General features: G+C 45.8%; 1 protein-coding gene across 2 annotated transcripts in view; it reads left to right on the plus strand.

The window, feature by feature from the left end:
• Window positions 1-21,470, plus strand: part of ATP2C1 (ATPase secretory pathway Ca2+ transporting 1) — a 235,461-nt gene that overhangs the window by 119,056 nt on the left and 94,935 nt on the right. For both annotated transcript variants that reach the window (XM_082258061.1, XM_082258060.1), the window contains exons 8-12: window positions 13,802-13,957; window positions 16,629-16,697; window positions 18,441-18,516; window positions 18,893-18,959; window positions 20,362-20,486. In XM_082258061.1, coding sequence (XP_082114187.1) covers window positions 13,802-13,957; window positions 16,629-16,697; window positions 18,441-18,516; window positions 18,893-18,959; window positions 20,362-20,486 — 493 coding nt within the window. The remainder of the gene's footprint in view (window positions 1-13,801; window positions 13,958-16,628; window positions 16,698-18,440; window positions 18,517-18,892; window positions 18,960-20,361; window positions 20,487-21,470) is intronic.

Consider the following 21,470-nt stretch of genomic DNA (forward strand, 5'->3'; position numbering starts at 1 on the left):
ATTGCCTGTGTCAGTTTTATTGTCCCTGTGGGGGTCTCATTGTGCTTGTGTGTGGTGCGGTGGGCTGCGCTCGCCGCGCTTGTTAAAGGGGCAGTTAACCCTTTCTTATCCGGCATTTGTAATAGGGGCAATGGATTCTCAGGAGGGCAAATTTCCTACCGCCTTGGTGGAAAGCCAGGGGACCGCTGTTTCCCCCCCAGGGGGGGATTTAGCCACTATTGTGGCTGGCCTTGCTACTCAGGTGCAGATGCTGGTGGCTGCTCAATCTACTTAAAGACCCAGAGTTTCTCTTTCCTCTGATTCTGAGGGTGAAGGTGATGGGGCTGTTATGGCGGGGGCCTCCTTATCGGGGTCCCGCTCCTCCCTGGATCTAGTGGGGTCCGAGGTGGAGGCTGAAGTTGAAGGGGTTGATAATTCTCCCCCTGGCTCGCCTGAAGAGCTTGCAATCATGGATGAATTGATTGCTTCCATAAAACAAATGCTGCGTTTGCAGGATGAAGTGTGTCCCCCCGCTGCCTTGGCGGCTTATGGGACGCAGAGAAAACGCAGGACGCCGCAGGTTTTTCCCTGCAATGATGATTTTCAGCGCGCTGTTAAGGAACAATGGCGCAATCTGCGAAAACCTTTTGCTGTACCAAGTAGGTTCAAGCTGCGTTATCCTTTCTCGCCTTCCACTGATGAAAGGTGGTGTGTGCCACCCCCAGTGGATCACGCAATTGCGGTTTTAAACAAATCCACTGCGATTCCTGCAGAGGATTCCCCTGTGTTCCGTGATGCCACGGATAGGAGATTGGAGTCTCTTGCCCGTCATACTTATTCTGTTACGGGTTCTATGCTTAAGGCTCTGTTTGCCTCTCTCATGGCGGCCCAGGCGGTCGCATGTTGGACGCAGATGCTTAGGCGCGTCCTAGTGGCCGATTCGGCCTCGCCGGCGACCCTGGATATGGTGGATCAAATCCACCAGGGTGTCATGTATCTGTGTGATGCGGACTTGGACCTAGTCCCGTTGGCTGCACGTGTGCACAGCGTGGCGGTGTTGTCTCGCCGCCTGGTTTGGTTGAAATGTTGGTCGGTGGACCAGTCTTCACGTAAGACCTTAGCCAATCTGCCTTATGATGGGTCTCGCCTTTTTGGGGAGTCCTTGGATGTGTTGATTAAGGGGATCACCGGAGGTAAGAGCACTCTCTTGCCCCATTTCCCCAAGGCTAAGGGGGCTTCTGGGAAGAAGCATGCTAATTTTCGGCCCCCTCAGGTGTCCTTTCGTGCCTTTCGGTCGCACTACAAGGGCAAACCGTTCAAAGGTCAAGGCTCTCAGAAGAAGCCCTGGTCTGGAAAACAGAAGTCCGGTCAATCCGGATCCGCAGCCCATAACAGTGCGGCCTGAAGGGGCGCCCTCACCCAGTTTTGGGGTGGGGGGACGCTTGCTCGGTTTTCTTCAGCCCTGGTTGGCCCGCGTGCGGGACAGATGGGTTCAGGAGATCGTTCGATCTGGTTACAAGATCGAGTTTCTCTCTCGGCCGGAGAGCAGATTTTTTCCCTCAAATCTTCACCTGTCTCCAGAGCGTTTACGGGACCTGCACCTGGCGGTGCGGGACCTGAGGGCTCAGGGAGTGGTAGTTCCGGTGCCTCATCGGGACAGATTTCGGGGGTTTTATTCCAATATGTTCACCGTGCCCAGAAAGGAGGGCAAGGTTCGTCCAATTCTGGACTTGAAGGCTCTGAACCGCTCTGTGCGGGTTCGCAAGTTTCGCATGGAATCCCTGCGGTCGGTGGTGGCTGCCCTGGTTCCGGGGGAATTCATGGCCTCCATCGATTTGAAGGATGCGTATCTTCACATCCCCATTTTCGAGGGTCACCAGAGGTACCTTCGATTTGCCATTGCGGAGGATCACTACCAGTTTGTGGCGTTGCCTTTTGGTCTCGCCTCGGCTCCGCGGGTCTTCACCAAGGTGCTTGCACCGGTTCTGGCATTATTGAGGGCCCAGGGCATTTCTGTCCTGGGGTATCTGGACGACATTCTGGTTCGGTCTGCGACCAGCCAGGGTCTGGAGAAGGACCTGTCTGTCACGATGCAAACTCTGCAGGAGTTTGGTTGGACGATAAATTTTCCAAAGTCGACACTGAGTCCGTCGGTTCGTCTTCCCTACCTGGGAATGATTCTGGACTCGGTGCAGGCGAAGGTCTTCCTGCCGGAAGTCAAACTCAGAACTCTTCAGGAGGAAGTCAGGTCCCTCAGGGACGTTCCGCACTCGTCTCTGCGGACGTGCATGAGATGCCTGGGATTGATGGTCTCGGCCTTCGAGGCGATTCCCTTCGCCCAGTTTCACACGCGGGGTCTCCAAGCGGGGATCCTGTCCATGTGGGACGGGCGACCTCAATCTCTGGATCTTCAAATCTCGTTGAGTCATCGCACCAGAAGAGACCTTCTGTGGTGGCTCCAGTCCCCGATGGTGTCCGGGGGCAAGTAGTTTCGTCCTATCTCGTGGACGGTGATCACCACGGATGCCAGCCTGTCGGGCTGGGGTGGTGTTCTGGGCGTTCTGTCCGCCCAGGGAACTTGGTCGGAGGGGGAGTCTTCCCTTCCGATCAACATTCTGGAATTGCGTGCGATAACTCTCTGTCTTCATCGCTGGACGGACCGGCTGCAGGGCTGCCCGGTTCGGGTGCAGACGGACAATGCCACGGCGGTGGCCTACATCAACCACCAAGGGGGCACCAGGAGTGCCCGAGCGGCTCGAGAAGTGGCCGACATTCTGTCTTGGGCCGAGACTCATGTCCCGGCGATAACGGCGGTTCACATTCCGGGGGTGGAGAACTGGCAGGCGGACTATCTGAGTCGCCAGACCCTGGATCAGGGGGAATGGTCTCTCCACCCGGCTGTCTTCCAGATGTTGTGCGCGAAGTGGGGTCTTCCAGATGTGGACCTGTTCGTGGCAAGGACACGCGACCCTCGGGCAGACGCGTCGGACGCGTTAGTGGCCCCGTGGCATCAGTACAGGCTGATGTACGCGTTTCCACCGATTCAGTTGCTGTCCAGGTTCCTTCGCAGGTTACACTCGGAACGCAGCACAGTGATTCTTGTGGCACCGGACTGGCCTCGCCGGTCCTGGTACGCAGACCTCGTGAATCTGGCGGTCGACGCCCCGTGGCGTCTGCCTCTTCGAGATGATCTCCTGTCTCAAGGACCGATATACCATCCTGCTTTACAGTCGCTGGCTTTGACGGCCTGGCTGTTGAGACCGAGGTCCTGAAGGAGAAGGGTCTCTCCCCAGAGGTCGTTCATACCTTGATCAACGCGAGGAAGTCTTCCTCGGGGAAGGTGTATTACCGTACTTGGAAGGCCTATTTTGCCTGGTGTGAGTCCAGGGGGTTTTCACCCCGCACATACTCGGTTTCCCGAGTGCTGTCCTTCCTTCAAACGGGTGTCGATCAGCGTTTGGCGCTGGCTACGATAAAGGGTCAGGTGTCTGCGCTGGCCGTTCTGTTTCAACGTCCCGTGGCTTCCAACTCCTTGGTTGGCACTTTTGTTCAGGGAGTGCGGCATCTGGTTCCTCCTAGGAGGGATCCTCTGCCCCCTTGGGACTTGAATCTCGTTCTATCTGTGTTACAACGTGCTCCTTTTGAACAGATCAGGGAGATCTCGTTGTCTATGTTGTCCAAAAAGGTCGCCTTTTTGGTTGCGATCACTTCGGCTCGCAGAGTGTCGGAGCTGGCGGCTTTGTCCTGCAAGTCTCCGTATCTGGTTGTTCATTTGGATAAGGTGGTCTTGCGACCTAATCCTTCTTCCGAAGCGAGTTTCGGAATTCCATCTTAATGAGGATATTGTCTTGCCTTCGCTGTGCGCGAAGCCTAAACATCCAAAGGAGGTGAGATTACATTCTTTGGATGTTGTTCGGGCGATAAGGGTTTACCTTAAATCGACTCCGTCTTTTCGAAAGACGGACTCCTTGTTTGTTCTTCCAGAGGGTCCTCGGAAGGGCATGGCGGCGTCGGCCTCTACCATCGCCAAATGGATCAGGCAGACCATTGAACAGGCCTATGCTTTGCAGGGGAAGGTTCCCCCTGTGCCTGTGAAGGCGCACTCTACTAGATCTCTGAGTACGTCTTGGGCCTGTCGTCATGGGGCTTCTGTAGCCCAGGTGTGTAAGGCGGCGACTTGGTCGACCGTGCACACTTTCACGAAATTCTACAAAGTAGATGTTCAGGCATCGGCGGATGCTTCCTTTGGCCGCAAGGTTCTTAGTGCGGCAATTCCCTAGGGTCCCTTGTTGGGGACCTCTGGCTGTTGGGATAAGTTTTTTATCCCCTGGTTATTTGTCTTTTCCTGGGTTGTTGCTCCTGTTGAGCAATTATTTTTCCTGTAGCCCAGCTGGTTTCCTTCCTTTGGTAAGGTTCCTTTCTTTGATGCGGAGACTGCGTTGCCTTTCGGCGCGGATGCGTTTCCCACCCCTCATGTTTTGCACTGCTTTGGGACGTCCCCATATGTGACGGATATGAAGAGGCGGCGACTGTCGGAGGACGTAAGAGAAAACGGAATTTTTGTAAAATCTTACCTGTAAAATTCCTTTCTCTGAGTCCTCCGACAGTCGCCGCCCCCGCCCCTCTTTTGGGGTTTGGTTGTATACTCTACTGCTATTCCACTGAAACTGAGATATGGTTGCAGGAAGTAGGAGGGTATTGACTGAGGGGACCACCCCTTGAGGGTGGGATATGTTAAAAGCTTTAATGTTAACATATTCTGTTGCCTAGCTACTCCTTCGGAGCAAAGTCTAATACCCCATATGTGACGGATATGAAGAGGCGGTGACTGTCGGAGGACTCAGAGAAAGGAATTTTACAGGTAAGATTTTACAAAAATTCCGTTTTTTTTTCCGGGTTGTGGAATCATTCTACAGGACAATGATTCAGGGGTTGATTATCTGATTGCTGTCCTCTGCCTTTGGGCTACCTTAAGCAGGATTTTTGTGCATTTTTTAGATGTTTAACCACTTCCATACAGGGCCATTGTAAAATGATGCTGGCAGGAAAGGCTCCTCGATCCGCGTGGCCGTCCTATGTTGTCCGCCCGCTCTCGCCACTACTGGGATGAGGTTTGTACCTCGGACAGAGCCCACCCCGATTCAAGATAAACAGCCACGTGATCGGCTGTGTCCAATCACAGCCGATCACATGAGCGGCTCCAGCGCGAGCCACTCGTTCTCTCCGCAATGCTCGCTGATCGGGGACGAGGCTTGTCCCTCGGGCAGAGCCCATCCCCGATCTAGGTAAAGAGCCAATGAAATTGGCTTTTTACCATGTGACCGTCTGTCAATCACAGCCGGTCACAGAATGTCAACAGAGAACACGGTAACTAGCTGTTACCGTGTTCTCCTCCTCGCACACTGATCCTCTGTGAGGAGGAGATTGTGGTAACAGCTAGTTACCCATCATAGTGCACCCCAAACACACTGATTGCCCCCCCAATAAAGAGGACCAGAGGACAATTATGCATATACTGTGTGTGAGAAATAACTTGTTGTTATGACCATTTTGTGTAAAGAAAAAAAATAATAATTTCTTCATTTTCCCAAGATTTGTGGGAAAAAATTACAACTTCAAAAAACTTACCATGCCTCTTACTAAATACCCTGGAATGTCTACTTTCCAAGAAGGGGTCATTTGGGGGGGGGTGTTTGTACTGTCCTGACATTTCAGGGCCCCAAGAAATGAGATAGGCCATCGGTACATCAGGTGTGATTAGGTGTGATCAATTTTCAATGATTGGCACCATAGTTTGTAGACTATATAACTTTCACACAGACTAAATAATAACCACTAATTTGGGTTATTTTTAGATATGTAGAAGTATAAATTTTGGCTCAAATTTATGAAAAAAATTACTTATTTGCAAAATTTTATAATTGAAACTAAAACAATTTTTTTTTTCTCAAAATTTTCGATAATTTTTTCACTTGTATCGCAAAAAATAAAAAACCCAGTGGTGATTTAAATGCTACCAAATGAAAGCTCTATTTGTGTGAAAAAAAATGATAAAAAATGTGATTGGGTACAGCGTTGTATGACTGAGTAATTATCATTCAAAGTGTGAGAGCGCTGAAAGCTGAAAATTGGTCTGGGCAGGAAGGGGGTGTAACTGCTCTGTATGGAAGTGGTTATAAAGTACCAGTTCCTTATCTAAATGAAAATTGTTGTGGTGTTCCATGTTTCCTGGTTGTTTACCTTGGGTACTCCTAGAACTTGATTATAGTTGAGAAATGAACATTGGATAGTTGAGTTACAGAGCAGAATTATTGTTCTGTATGTACAAATTCCTTCTCCTGTGACTTCCTAGCTGATCAGAATGCATACAGAGTAAGTGCATCTAGCCCGTTGCTTTCAGATACATCAAATTGTCAAGTACGAGAAGCCCAGGGGACACTAGAAGAAAATAAATTTGTCTGCCAACTAAAGAAGCAAAATTGCTTTTATTAACTGGTGAACTGCTGAGGAGCAGTGGATTCCCATCGTTCTGGCCTTGTAAATTTTGCAGCTAGCTGAACAAGCAGTTAGTATGTGTTTATCATGAGGAATCTATATTACACTGTCCATACATAGTGTATTTCACTTCATTTTAATAAGCAAACTGTAAAATCCATTTTCTCTTTCATTTATTGAAGGACACGGCTCCTAATCTTTAATGACCATTGCGTTTTACTGCCCCCTACAGGAGTAGGATACCAGGCAGAAAAAAAAAAAACTGGCTATGCCTATGTGCAAAAAATTATTGTAAAAGATTCAGCGCTGAATAAATTATCAAGGACCAGCAGCTAACACTAAAAGGGTAATCCAACACCTTCACAGTAATATAGTATAAAATAGTGTAGCGCAGTCCGTATATAAATAAACTCAATTGGTAATAAATAAATTAAAACCAAACAATTAATAAAAAAGGCATTATGATGAATAAAGGAGAAAGTTCATATTGGTGATCTAAAAGATGATAAAAGAGACACAGTCCACTGGTGATCCGGTGAAAAAATAGCAGCAAATGTGACTTCAGTGCTCATAAAATTCCCATCACCTGGCACTATCTGCCTCTCACCTCCACAACTCGACCCCAGAGGGTCAAACAGCATGAACAATCACCACGATATTCAGCCAATGATAATCCAATGGAAAACAGGACCACAGCCTCCAGCATAAAACCGCCTAGAAATCGATTATGGCAGAGGATACAGCTTCCCAGATCGTGCCCAAACATAGGAAAAAAGGAACAGATCTAGTGCTCTCTGTTGCGGTTTAAACGATTTATTGCTCAAATAAAAGTATTGCACTTACATTATATTGCACATAAACGAGCATGTATTGCAGAGCCTGCAGCGTGCTGGATGGTGCCTGATTTCCGGGTTATTAGACAGCCTTCGGACCGTGTGACCAATCCCCCGCAAACCGCAACAGAGAGCACTAGATCTGTTCCTTTTTTCCTTATGTTTGGGCACGATCTGGGAAGCTGTATCCTCTGCCATAATCGATTTCTAGGCGGTTTTATGCTGGAGGCTGTGGTCCTGTTTTCCATTGGATTATCATTGGCTGAATATCGTGGTGATTGTTCATGCTGTTTGACCCTCTGGGGTCGAGTTGTGGAGGTGAGAGGCAGATAGTGCCAGGTGATGGGAATTTTATGAGCACTGAAGTCACACTTGCTGCTATTTTTTCACCGGATCACCAGTGGACTGTGTCTCTTTTACCTTATCTTTTAGATCACCAATATGAACTTTCTCCTTTATTCATCATAATGCCTTTTTTATTGTTTGGTTTTAATTTATTTATTACCAATTGAGTTTTATATACGGACTGCGCTACACTATTTTATACTATATGCCTATGTGCAGTTCCAGCAGGTACACTCCCACTCTCTGCTATAGTTACTCAGATTTTTTTTCTGCCTAGTCAGGAATAAGGACTTATTTCCTTGCTGGGGTTTTCTGGTTCTGGCTATTTTTTTTTTTTTATTATTATTATTAGATGGAAAATTTTTCTCCTGGTTCTTTCCTGTGAGATCTACAACCAACTGTCGGACTGGGCGATGGGCTGGATAATCTAGATCCACCCCAGTCTGGTCAGCAAGCGCATGCGGCAGACCTCAGCTCCGCGCTAGGTCGATCGTGACATAGCCCCACCAGATGGAGGCTGGCTTGCAAGATAAACGCCTCGCGGGGTCGCATAAGACCGGGTCTCGGCCCGAGTTGCAGCGTTCCTCCTGGCCGACAGCCCCCCTATTTGATAGAGAGGAGGTTCTGCATGGAGCAGTGCCCACCTGGTTCCTTGTATAGTGAGTAGCTGTCCCCCCATCCCCCTGGAGGGTTTTGGGGTGGACGTGGGACCCTCCTTGGGAAGGTCGGACACCCATGTCCCCCCTCTTTCCAGTCAGGCACCCCCCCATCCACTTAAGCTGGGACTGTGTGGGTGGTCTGGTCCACATACTGGGGTGGGGGCAGGGCGCTATGCTGGCGATGGAGGCCGGAAGTGCACTGCCAGGGACTGGACGATCGGCTGTATGGGGAAAGTTTGTACCTGGTGGGGGCTCCTGCCAGGGCCCTCCATCCTGCCTTGAGGCCTATGATCCCTCCTGGCACCGCGCAGGGCTGCCATTTTGCTGTACTATGTGTGTGTTTCTATGCATGGTGGCCATGTTTGTGTAGTCCAGCGGCCATTTTGCGGTGGCTTGCCATTGAAAATAGCGGCGTCCATGACAGTGGAGCCCTGTGGGCGGCGATTTCGGTGGTGGGAGTCCCTCCTCATCCACTGGTGCTGACTCCTGGATCTTTTCACTTCCTGATCACTGCACATGGAGTGCAGATTATCCTGGTGGCTGCAGGTGCCTGTTTCTGCTGGGTGGTGAGTCTGGTGGGGTTCTCTCCCTTTCTGCTGGGGATCGATTGGGATTGGTGCTTTGTGCCTGGCGATCGGGTGGTACTGCCAGCGCGGTGGGGGTTGTCCCTTTGCAGTGTTTTACACATTTTGTGGGGTTCCTCCTGGTGACTCATGGAGTCTTTGGAGCCCATCTCCTCACCTGATCCCCTCTCTGAGGCTGCGGGGCCCTCCGGGTCCCAACCATCCATCAATGCACTGACGGCGGTCCTGGAGTACTTTGTGTCCCAGGTGGAGGTCACTTTCGTGCGACGGGCTAGCAAAAAGCGCCCCCACTTCCCTGTCTTCCCCTGCCTCATCAAATCCTGATTCAGCCTCCACAGACGGGTCACCCTGCTGGGTCTGTGACCACGTGTTCGGAAACCTCAGATAGTGAGTATGATTCCTCCACATTTGCAACTGCGCACGAAAAGGCGCTGGTGGAAGCACTGATTGTATCTGTGCGTTAGACCTTGAGGACCAAGGACCCAGCTGCGACAGAGGCGCAGGTCCCCTTTGGCACTCACAAGCCATCTAAAGCGGCAAAGCCCCACCTATTTTGAGAGAATTGTCGCTAAAAAGTGGGGACAACCAAAGCGTCCCCTTGGGTTCCCTAAGCGCTTTACTAGGTGTTACCCCTATGAGGAGTCCCTTATTAAGAAAAGGACTGTTCCACCGGTGCTGGACCCTCCGATTTCCGGATTGAACAAGGCAACCGTGATTCCGGTTGAAGAGTCCTCGACTTTTAAGGATCCGGCTGACAGGAAGGCGGAGGCTGTGGCCCGCAATATGTACACTCTGGCTGGTTCGGCGCTGAGGCTGATATTCCCCATTGCTCTGGTGTCGCAAACTCTGACCGAGTGGGCTTAGCTTTTACACCGTGACCTTGAGAGAGAACCGCTCCCTCCTGCCTTTGCTGAGCTGGCGGACCAGCTGGTCCAGGGGCTGCAGTTTATCTGTGGTGTCTCTTTTGGATGCGGCTCCCCTAGTGGCTCGGCTCTGTTTCTGCATTGGTCCGTCGGCTTGCCTTTTTTGGCTTAAATGCTGGTCTTCAGACCAGACTTCTAAAAAGGCCTTCACTGATCTCCCCATTCAAGGGGATCGCCTGTTTGGGGCTACCCTGGATGACATCATTAAAGGTCTCACAGGGGGAAAGAGTACTTTTCTTCTGCAGGCTACTAAGGGAAAGGTTCCTCGTCGTAGACGTGGGCCCTCCTTCTCGGCTCATACATTTTTTTTTTTTTTTTCTTCCCTTAGGGTTGGCTGAAAGGGCTCGAAGCCTTCAGGGCCTCCTGGAGGATCCAAACGAACCTGATGTGGCAAGCCGAGAGTGGGCTTCTCCAGACCCGCTAACAAGGCTCCTTCAGCATGAAGGTGTACCCTCACCCGTATCGGGGGTGGGGGGATGTCTTTGCTAGTTTGTGGAACCATGGACTTTCCTGGTACAAGACAAGTGGGTCCACTAAGTCATTCGGTCTGGCTACAAGATCAAGTTTCACTCTTGTCCTCCGAAAAGGGGCTTTCCTTCCAACTTGCGCCTGTCTGCGGACTGCTTACAGGGTCTGTTTGGAGCGGTAAAAGACCTGTTACTTCAAGGGGTGATTGTCCCGGTTCCGACTTCAGAATGTTTTCAGGGTTTTTACTCAAACCTATTTACAGTTCCCAGGAAGGAAAGCAAGGTGCATCCAATCCTTGACCTCAAGGCACTAAACTGCTTTGTGCGGATGCAAAAGTTCAGGATGGAGTCTATTCGCACGATGGTGGCATCCCTACATCAGGGGAATTTTCTTGCCTCCATCGACATCAAGGATGCTTTCTTTCACATTTCAATATGTGCAGGTCACCAGTGCTTCCTCCGCTTTTGCCGTGGGAGATCTTTTGGCATCTCGGCTCAAACGAAAGGTGCAGAGGTTTGTTTCTCGGTCACGGGATCCTCTGGCGGATGCCACAGAAGTGCTGTTTGCCTCATGGGGTCAGTATCGTCTGATTTACGCCTTTCCTCCTCTCAAGCTTCTGCCAAGACTTTTGTGCAGGATCGAGGCAGAAGTGATTCTGGTCATCTTAGTTGCTCCGAATTGGTCTCCCTGAGCCTGGTATGCCGAGCTGGTGCGGCTGGTCGCCGACATTCCTTGGAAGCTTCCTCTCAGGGAGGATCTACTGTCCCAAGGACCAATCTTTCATCCTACTTTACAGTTGCTGGCTTTGACAGCTTGGTTGTTGAACAGCAGGTGCCAATGGATTCACAAAGTTCTATTAAGTGGATGTGTTGGCATCTGCGCATGCTTCGTTTGGCCATAACGTTTTGCAGGCTGCTGTTTTAAAAGGGCCTGATCCTCTTTTGAGGATGTATTGTTGTTTTTTTTTTTGTTTGAGCACCTGTTGCCTGATTGGCTACTGTTTAGCCTTGGGAATTTTTTTTGCTGTTCCCACCCCTCATCTTTAACACTGGTTTGGGATGTCCCAATGGTCATGAAGTTCAGGAGCTGTGTCCATCAATGAACAAAAGAGAAAATGGGATTTTTGACTTACCATAAAATCCATTTCTCTGATGTTCATTGATGGACACAGCACCCACCCCCCCCGTGGAGTTGTAATTTTTCTGACACTGCTTGTAACAAAATTGAAGAACTAAAGCGCAGAGAGGGAGTATACCCCCTGGGACTGCCCATAGGCTTAGCCAGATTCATTTTCTGCTTAAAGTCCTACTCCTGTAGGGGGAAAGTATAACCCAATGGTCATGAAGATCAGGAGCTGTGTCAGTCAATGAACATCAGAAATGGATTTTACGGTAAGTCAAAAATCCCATTTTTAGATTAAAATGTGGTTGTGAAAAAAAATTGTAAATGTTGTATTACTAGTTAAAGAGGAGTTCCAGCCACCATCAAAATATAAAGTCAGCAGCTACAAAAAGTGTAGCTGCTGACTTTTAAAAAAAAAAAAAAAAACAGCCACCCCCTGTCCCACGGTCCTGCAGTGCACTCAGCCCAGCTGTCTTCATCCTCTCTCCTCCCTCGGCAGCGCCAGCATCATCACTATGGGTACCCGGCTGTGGCTGTTTGCGGCTTCACAGCTGGGTGCCCACTGCACATGCGTGAGGGAGTAAGGAGAACTTCCGTGGTGGTCGGAACAGAAGTTGGAAGCAGGTATCTGTCAAAATCGGGTACCTGCTCCCCCCCCCTCCCCCTGCTCCTCATAATTGGCACTTGCGCAAGAGGAGCAGGAGATGAGTTCTTAAAGCGAAACTTCCCCTTTTGGGCGGAGTTCCGCTTTAAGAAAGGATTATTTTATTATAGTCTAGAACAGGGGTGTCAAACTCCATTTCATTGGCCGCATCAGCATTATGGTTGCCCTGAAAGGGCCAGTTGTATCTGTAAGGTTAGATGTCCAGAGCACCCCACGCCCCCTTACATGAGATGTCAAGAGTCACCCACCCTTCCTTACATCACAATGCACCCACTTACCTTGTGCTACTGCCAGGAAGAAGATATGGGTGGATCTGGGAAGAAGAATGTGCAAGGTCTGGAGGAGGACTAGAGGAGGGCTGGAGTCAGCTTACAGAGTCTGCTGAATGCTGAGACCAGGGGAGGCAGAGACAAGGTGGTGTTGTGGCTGCACAGAGAGGTGCAGGATCTGTAGGAGGAGTTTGGCCGCCCTCTCCTGCAGACTGCTGAGAAGGGCTGGTGGGAAAAGAAGAGTCTTTCTGCAGCAGCACAAATAAGCACAGGATCCGGCAAAGGAGTTCTGTCCTCTCTGCTGCCGACACCTAAGACAAGGTAGGGGCAGAGACCAGGGGTGTGCCGCAGCTGCAGGAGTGGTGCGAGGGCCACATGAAATGTCCTGGGGGGCCGCATTCAGCACCACGGGCCTTGTGTTTGACACCTGTGGTCTGGAAAGGTTTTTTTTTTTTTTTTTAATTTTGAAAACCTGGGTCTACTATACTTTATTCATTCTTCTTATTATTTCTATTATTCAGGATTTATATAGAGTCAACAGTTTGTGTAACGCTTTACCATATAAAGGGAAACAGTACAAATACAATACAGTTCAATACAGCTTACACTATTGTTGCCTGTTGATGAACTTCTACTTGTCAAACTTTAGCCTGGATACCCAGCGGGTTGAACGAAAAAACCCCCCAAAGAACCGACAGATCGCCTTGCCAACACAAGCGATGTTAGTGCTACAATATCCCCTGATGTTCTATTGAATTCTGACAGTGGGGAGGCTCTCCCCTGCCTGCGAGAATTTGCACACCAGCATTCTCTGCCATTGGCTGGTTTTCCCTCATGACGTATTGAAAAAAGCCGGTTGTTAGATCGGCTTCTGTGTGATAGACAGCTGTGCACATTGACCAAAAGTCAGCTTGTTCCTGCTAAACTGGACAATTTTCGAAGTGTGTGTACCCAGCTTTACCCTAGGCAAGCTGCTGAATACACAGTTGAAATGCATGTAATAAAACAGTTTTATCTGCGTAAAAGCTTTATAATTGCTGTAATCCAAGCATCGTTTACCTTACTTGTAACAGCTGAAACCTTTTTTTTTTTCCATCCAAATGAATAACAAAGAAACGGCAGCACACCGATAAGGTCATCTCTCTGCTCCATCTGTTCTTGTTTCTTGACTCTTTCACTGTCAGCCAATGTACAGTGCAACAGAACTTGACTGGCTTCTGGTGCTGCCCCTCTCCTGATCTTTTCCCTGTAGATATTCGAAGAGACTGAAATCAACATTCATTTGGGTGGTTTACCAGTTGCATTTAAAAAAAACATGTACACTAAATATTTGCAATTACTCGCCAATATTAATTTAGAAATTCATAACTCTGTTGGTTTTTGAAGCCTGCCTGTACTTCTAAGTGCTGAATATGTGTTCTTGCACAGATTTATCAGTGTTTGAATTTTTGTCTTACAAGGCAATGGATCTGTCTGTGGATGAGTCAAGTTTAACAGGCGAGACTTCTCCATGTTCTAAATCTACCGCCCCACAACCAGCAGCTTCGAATGGGGATTTAACATCCAGAAGCAACATTGCCTTTATGGGGACTTTGGTTAGATATGGCAAAGCAAAGGTGGGTGTATTTTTAATTGTTAAATCCTATTCTAGTAATGTGTCTAATGCCTAGTACACACGATGAGAAAATCAGACATAAAATGCCGCTTTCAAAGCGCTTGTACCGTAATCTGATCGTTGGTACACAGCTTTTTGAGAGTCAATCACGACAGTTCATGCTAAATTTTCCAAAGGGACAAACGTGAACATTTTGCTCGTACGATAACAAAATAAACAATTGTCTGAAAAAAATCAGAAGACCAAGAACACACATGCTCGGAAAAAAAAATCAGAGGACAAAGACCACACGTGCTCGGAAACTAAAGAATACATTACATCACTTCCGAAGTTATATTCTGTTGTATGAGAATTTACGTAACTTTATTAACCTCTCCATTTTCAATATGAGACTGGCATGTGAAAGGAATACGGACGATCCTTCGTCTGATATTCTCATCATGTGTATGAGGCTTAAGGCCCCTTTCACACATCCAGTCCGTTCAATTCATCAGTTCACTCACGTCAAAATGTATCTGTTTTTTTTTTTTTTTTTTTTCATCTGTTTTTTTTTTCATCTGTTTTGTTTCATCCCTTTTTTTTTTACATCCACTACCAATGCAAAAACGGATAAAAAACGGACCGTTTGTCCGTTTTACATCCGTTTTTTCATCCGATCCTTTTTTTTGACAGATGAAAAATAGGGCATTCATCCGTTCCAAAAAACAGACATTGACTGAAAGGGATGAAAACAGATGTTAACGGATGATCATCCGATGTCATCCGTTTTTACATAGAGATGCATTGATGTCCATTTTTCATCCGTCAACGGATGGATGAAAAACGGACCGTATGTGTGAAAGGGGCCTAATGGTTGCTTGATAGTAGAACTCATGATTCCACAGCTTTTTGCACAGTGATCTCCCTTCTGACCTGGACATTTGTTTTAATCCACATTTCTCCAAAAGGCAGAATGGATTTAAATTATGTGTAGATTTTCAGCTGAATTTTTTTTATTTTTTTTTATTTGGTGGTTGCAAAGCTGCTCATTGTCTGAGCAGCAACTGACAATTCTGTATGTCTCCTAGAAAGTAAATTCCTAACTTCTTGTTGAGACCGGAAATCCCCTTAAAACAACCGCAGAAACAAGTAGCAAGTGGATGTTGGTTGATTGCTTTTGGGCGCTTTAGCTTGATTTATCATACATGGGTTCCTTTTTTGTAGTTACATCATTTTGGCTTACGCAATACTTTGTGCAATACAGAAACCTATCTACATTTAAAAAGTAATTTCAAATAAATTGATCATGTATCCGTTTCCTCAACTACTTTAAAAATAAATGGTAATTATAGAAGCTTGGAAAATTGTGAAACTTACACATACTGTATGTCTTGTATACATTTGTCTTTGATAGTTTTTTTTTTTTTTTTTTTTTTTTTTTTTTAAGCTAAACTTTAGTGTTCCTTTTATTGATTGAGCAATAGGATTTCATAGCAGGTTCCTCAAAATAAAAAAAATAAAAATTCCATTTTGCGGATTGTAGAGCTGGGGGGGGTAGAAAAGATCCCAGCTAGCTGTCAGATCGAGGAAAAGGGGAGGTGTGGAGGTTGGTCTGTTTGGAACATGTTACACCCTGAATATGGGCGTAACATGTTAAACCATGAATATGGGCGTAGCATGGGGTACACCCTGAATATGGGCGTAGCATGGGGTTCACCCTGAATATGGGCATAGCATGGGGTTCACCCTGAATATGGGCATAGCATGGGGTTCACCCTGAATATGGGCATAGCATGGGGTTCACCCTGAATATGGGCATAGCATGGGGTTCACCCTTAATATGGGCGTAGCATGGGGTTCACCCTGAATATGGGCGTAGCATGGGGTTCACCCTGAATATGGGCGTAGCATGGGGTTCACCCTGAATATGGGCGTAACATGTTAAACCATGAGTATGGGCATAGCATGGGGTACACCCTGAATATGGGCGTAACATGTTAAACCATGAATATGGGCATAGCATGGGGTACACCCTGAATATGGGCGTAAACATGTTTGTTAACTTTGTTTAGTTGCAGCTCTATTAAGTATGCCACACAAAATCGACTACAGTTTTAACCATGTATTTCATTTAATTGATATTTCGCTGAGAGGTCATGGAAGATTTAGGGAACTGAAAATTTGTTCCTAAAAACTTTTAGCACTTATCTGCTCTTTTGGCTGTAATATATGCAATTTTCTTTTCAACCTGTATGTGCATGACATTGTGACTTTGTTACTCATACAGATTGAAAAGAAAATTGCATATATTACAGCCAAAAGAACAGATAAGTGCTAAAAGTTTTTAAGAACAAATTTTCAGTTCCCTAAATCTTCCATGACCTCTCAGCGAAATATCAATTAAATGAAATACATGGTTAAAACTGTAGTCGATTTTGTGTGGCATACTTAATAGAGCTGCGACTACACAAATTTGTTTTACAATGTCTTAAGTGAGGAAGAAGTATGTATATCAGGATGTTCACGTTAGTTTTTAATTTGTAATGTAAATGTTGAAACCAGGAACAGCCAGTCAGCTAGCATTTTCAGGTAGTCAGAAATGGCACTCTCCATATTTCTGATATTTTATTTTTTTCTTTCAATCTATCATGGGTACATCTAACCCACTGAGTCTCTGTTTTTGCTTGGTGCAGGGAATAGTCATTGGCACTGGAGAAAATTCTGAATTTGGGGAGGTCTTTAAGATGATGCAAGCAGAAGAGGTGAGTTATGCCTATGAACCACTGGAAGATTTTATTTTTACCAGGTAACTAAAATTTGAAATGCATCCTGCCTCCATATGATTCCTCCTAATTATTCTCTTATTGTAATGTTAAGCTTTAGTAAGATGCAGAATTACCCTGTTCAGGCTGCCATGGCCATACCATTTTTGCAATTTCACATATCCTGCAGTCTGTGCAATATTGTAAATTAATGTGTTACTACTAAAGTCCATTTTTTTTTTCTTTTAAATTTAAAATGACAAACATGTTCTACTCGCCTGCTCTGTGCAATGATATTGAACAGAGAGGGCCCAAATTTCCTCTTCATGGGTCCCCATCGGCGATCTTGGTGCCTTCTCTTCGTTGCATGTTCCCATAGCAAGCCAGTGCCTGCTGGCTTCCGAGCTGTTTGTCTATGGAGCCATGGGCCATAGACCCACAGCGGAACTTAGCCCTGCCCCCACTTCCTCCTAATTGCAATTGATTGACAGCAGCAGGAGCCAATGGCTCCTGCTGCTGTTCCAGTCCCTGTGTGAAGAGTAAGAGCAGGCAGAAGAGATTCAGCTATGTACAGTGCTGGATCTCTTCTTTCCCTTCACGCAAGGAAGAGGGAGGAAAGAGCACAATAAAACATTATTTTAATGCATTAAAGGAGTTAACGCAGAAGGTTTTTTATCTTAATGCATTCTATGGCACATGAATGGTGGCACAATAATGCCACGTTTGTCCCAGAAAACACTTGCGATTACTTTACCCGCAGATGCAATTGTTAAAAATGTTTGCGTCGATTTATCCAGGGTCAGGTGTTCCATGTGCTGAATGTTAACAGGAATGACTGCTGTGGGCTGGGAACCACCATGGCCGGGGATCATCACTGACAGATTTTTGGCCAAATGATTTACTGCGGCGGAGTGTCTCATTGTCTGCCACTTGTGCACCACCTATCAGTAATATGACACACTTGCAACATACTACTGTGTGTAGTACCTCAATTCTAGCATCCCTTTTATACCTGTAAAAGTAAACGTCTGTTTAACTTAAACGTCTCTCGTATATTCCATTAAAAGGAAGTGGACAATAAATTCCTGCTGCATTCACAAATTCTAACTAGTTAATATATTTGTCTCCGTTGTTTTTACTGGGAGATCAGATCATTTGCAGTCCTGACCTGGCCACACCAGCAGCTAAATAATACTAGTCCTGCAGCACAAATTCCATAAAGCGAAATCGGAGAAGCTCCTATTGCAGTGTGTGTTTATGAGATGTACATTTTCCACTTCAGACTTGGGTCTGAAGACTGTCCATTTACAGGTGCACGGCTCATGTGCGAGCCTGCTCGATTGCCCCCATAGCAAGAGGCTTGCTATTGAGGGCACTCAGCAGGGGTGAGGAGCCAGGACTGCCGGCGGGGGGACCCAAAAGATGAGGCAATTATTTAAAAAGATAGAAAACACACAACCTTTAGAATCACTTTATAAACTTTATATTGTCCTTTATAGTACTTCGGCTTTGCCAGTGGGGGTTAGTCATTGTATTCAATAGTCGTGCGCTCTGTGCAGCAATATGCCAGTCATATTAGCAAACAGGAGGACATTTGTTACCTATGTGTACCATGTTGTTATGCAGCCTTGGGCATGTGGGTAGCCAGATGGCCAATTAGAAAAACACACGCAGGCCATTTTCACGTTGCGTTTATGCATCAGTTTGTTGATTCATAATGGAGATAACATTTTCTTTCTCTAGGCACCGAAGACTCCGCTACAGAAGAGCATGGATATTTTAGGAAAGCAGCTCTCCTTGTATTCTTTTGGTATAATAGGTTAGTATATATTCTGTACAGCCTTATGCCTTCTTCCCTAGCAGTGTGGAGTGTTTATCATCTGTGGTTCACAGTCATTGTCAGTCAATTATCACAGCAGAAAATAATATCTTGTTTTCAGGGTGTCGGGAGGTATTTTTGGCTCACTCGTCTTGGCTGCTTTCCATTTTCCTGTACAGAACATCAAACATTATTATGAATTAAAGCACGGCATCTCTCTTAGAGAGATAGCACATTTAATATAATGCCGCTCCTCTTTATCTTCATTTGTTTATAAGCTGTATTTCTCATGGTTAGTTATGAATTCAACACCACCTGCTATATTTCCAGAGATACTAATGCTGTTGTATACATGTGTTTTTTGTGTTTTTTTTAGGTATTATAATGCTGGTAGGATGGCTGCAAGGGAAGCATATCCTTGATATGTTCACTATTGGAGTAAGGTAGGAACTTGCATATCTGCACCAGCAATTTCTTTGTAGAGAGCAACAATCTCTAAATTAAACCTGTCACAAACCCGAGCATATAATTAAAATGCATAAACAATTGTTACCTTCAGTAAAACCAGATGTCAGAATCATCAGTTTATGTAAGCATCTCGTATTCTCCTCTTAAATATATTAATCCTTTCACATGGCAGACTTCACTAAATGTAACTCCTGGCTAATTCTATTTTTATCACATGCTATGTATGATTTTCCCTGGATTGCAACCAGTTTACTTTAAGCTAAAAATGCGTTCATTTAAAAATGTGTTCTCTATTAGAAAAAAAAAAGCAAATATGTTGTACTTACCTGCTCTTCTCGGGTCCCCCGCTGGTGCTCCTTCCCCCTTCTTCCTGATAAGTACTCCAGAGCAGGGAGCACCCGAGCAGGCACGCTCTCAAGCTGCGGCTCTGCGTGTCCATTTACACACACAGCTGCAGCTCAGCCCTGCCCAGCTGTAATTGACAATGGCTCCCGCTGCTGTCTTAGCCAATGAGAAGGGAGAGTTCCTGGCGAACCGAGGCTCTCGTGCACATAGCTGGATCGGGCTCAGTTAAGTATTAGGGGGAACTGAGGGGGGATGCTGCTGCACAGATGAGGTTTTTTTACCTTCATGCAAAGAATGCATAAAGGTAAAAAAAAAAAACCTTGGGCCTTTACAACCACTTTAATGCTATCTAGGTGTCTGAACCTTTGACACATTCAACATAGCCCAATTAAGTTATATAATTAACAGGTTGTCTTGAATGCTTGTAGGTTTGCTCTGCAGTGCATATGAATAAAAACTAACAAAGCTTATAGTGTAACTCCACTTTTGTTGAGAATCTGGATAAAAAACAATGAACAAAAGAAATTGCAAAATACTTAAATCAGGTGGTTAAACTGTGGTTACCACACCCTGACTGCCCACCTAAATAAATTAGTGCAGCCACACAGGACTGTACCCATGCCATGATAAGTTAAATGGCACATCCTGTTTAGCAGATGGTACCACCACTGAGCCTAACCCATTCAAGTGAATGGGGCCGCATTGCAATCATATGCCCAAAGCATGCGGTTGTAATAAGCAGGTGCGTCACTTTGAGGGTTAAAACTGGTAATGAGGAGATGACCTTGCCTCCTCACCACTTGTCAAATGTTCTCTGAAAAATCATCCAAAACAGATCACTTTCATAGGAGAATGCATGCTAGCCATACATGTGAACAAGCCCTTACAATGAAATTGCCACTGTCTGATGTGTGTTTTGTGATTTATATGATGTTATGTTAGACGGTTAGAAATACTAAAACGTATCTTAAAAAATAAAATAAGCCAGCAGGAGATAAAATTATAATTTTGTTTCTCTTTTTCTGTTTACAGTCTGGCAGTAGCCGCTATCCCTGAGGGACTACCCATTGTAGTAACTGTAACACTGGCACTTGGCGTGATGAGAATGGCGAAAAAAAGAGCTATTGTTAAGAAATTACCCATTGTAGAAACACTTGGTATGAATCCCAAATGAAATTAGCATATCGTGTTCTGCATTTTATGAATCCCTTCAGGCCTAGTGTACAATCTGCAGACTTCAATGCTGCTGGAAATGAAGATCAATGATTCACTGAGTAGTCAGTATTTTACAGTTATAGGAACATAGTGTTTAAAAATACATTAGAGTGTTAATATTGACTTAAAGGGAATCTGTCCTCGATCAAACATGAGCAACTAATAGAGGACCCTATGAACAAGCAATTCAACTGCATGAGCAGTACTACGTTTACCTAGATCCCTTCTCTCTCCTCCATTTACCTCCAGGGACCTTAGGGCTGCAATGAAGACGATTTTATTACAAGTACAGGTGCATGTAGGCTTTTTATAGACCGCTAGTCTTGTTGCTTGACTGTCATTCTGAATCCTTCAGCAGTTTCAGTCACTAGCAACATAGAATAAATATGCTCTAAAGACCTCAGTCCTGTTGCTGACTTTTTAAATTGTATATTTGCTCTAGTTCACAAATATTGAAGCCAATAAGTCGGCATTACAGCCAAATATTTTTTAATCACCTGCTAGCGGACAACATAGACCTTATACATTTAGGTTACCCTCTGCGGAACTGTAAAGATTTCTCCTGTTTAGGCAGTTTAGAGTTTTTCTTACATCTTCTACTGTCCTGTGCAGTATTACCTGTTTTGTTTAAAATTTTTGTGATATGTTCACTTTTACTTTAAAGATATGGTACAATACCAGTGTTCAACATATAAGGTTAGAGTTATACCTGCCTTTGTGAGTTAACACTTCCCACAAGATGAATTTTCTACACACATATTTAGAACCTTTTGAAAAGGATGTAATCCATTATTGCAATTTTAATCTCCAATATAACCCATATACAAATAGTATTGAATTAAAATGCATGGAGGTCCAATCAGTAAAATTTTACTCTAGCAGAGGTCTGCATCGCATGTTTGTGTGATGTCTCAGATCCTTCCCAT

This window comes from Pelophylax lessonae, assembly GCF_965119305.1.
Source record: "Pelophylax lessonae genome assembly, chromosome: 5".
In the NCBI taxonomy this organism is placed as follows: Eukaryota; Metazoa; Chordata; class Amphibia; order Anura; family Ranidae; genus Pelophylax; species Pelophylax lessonae.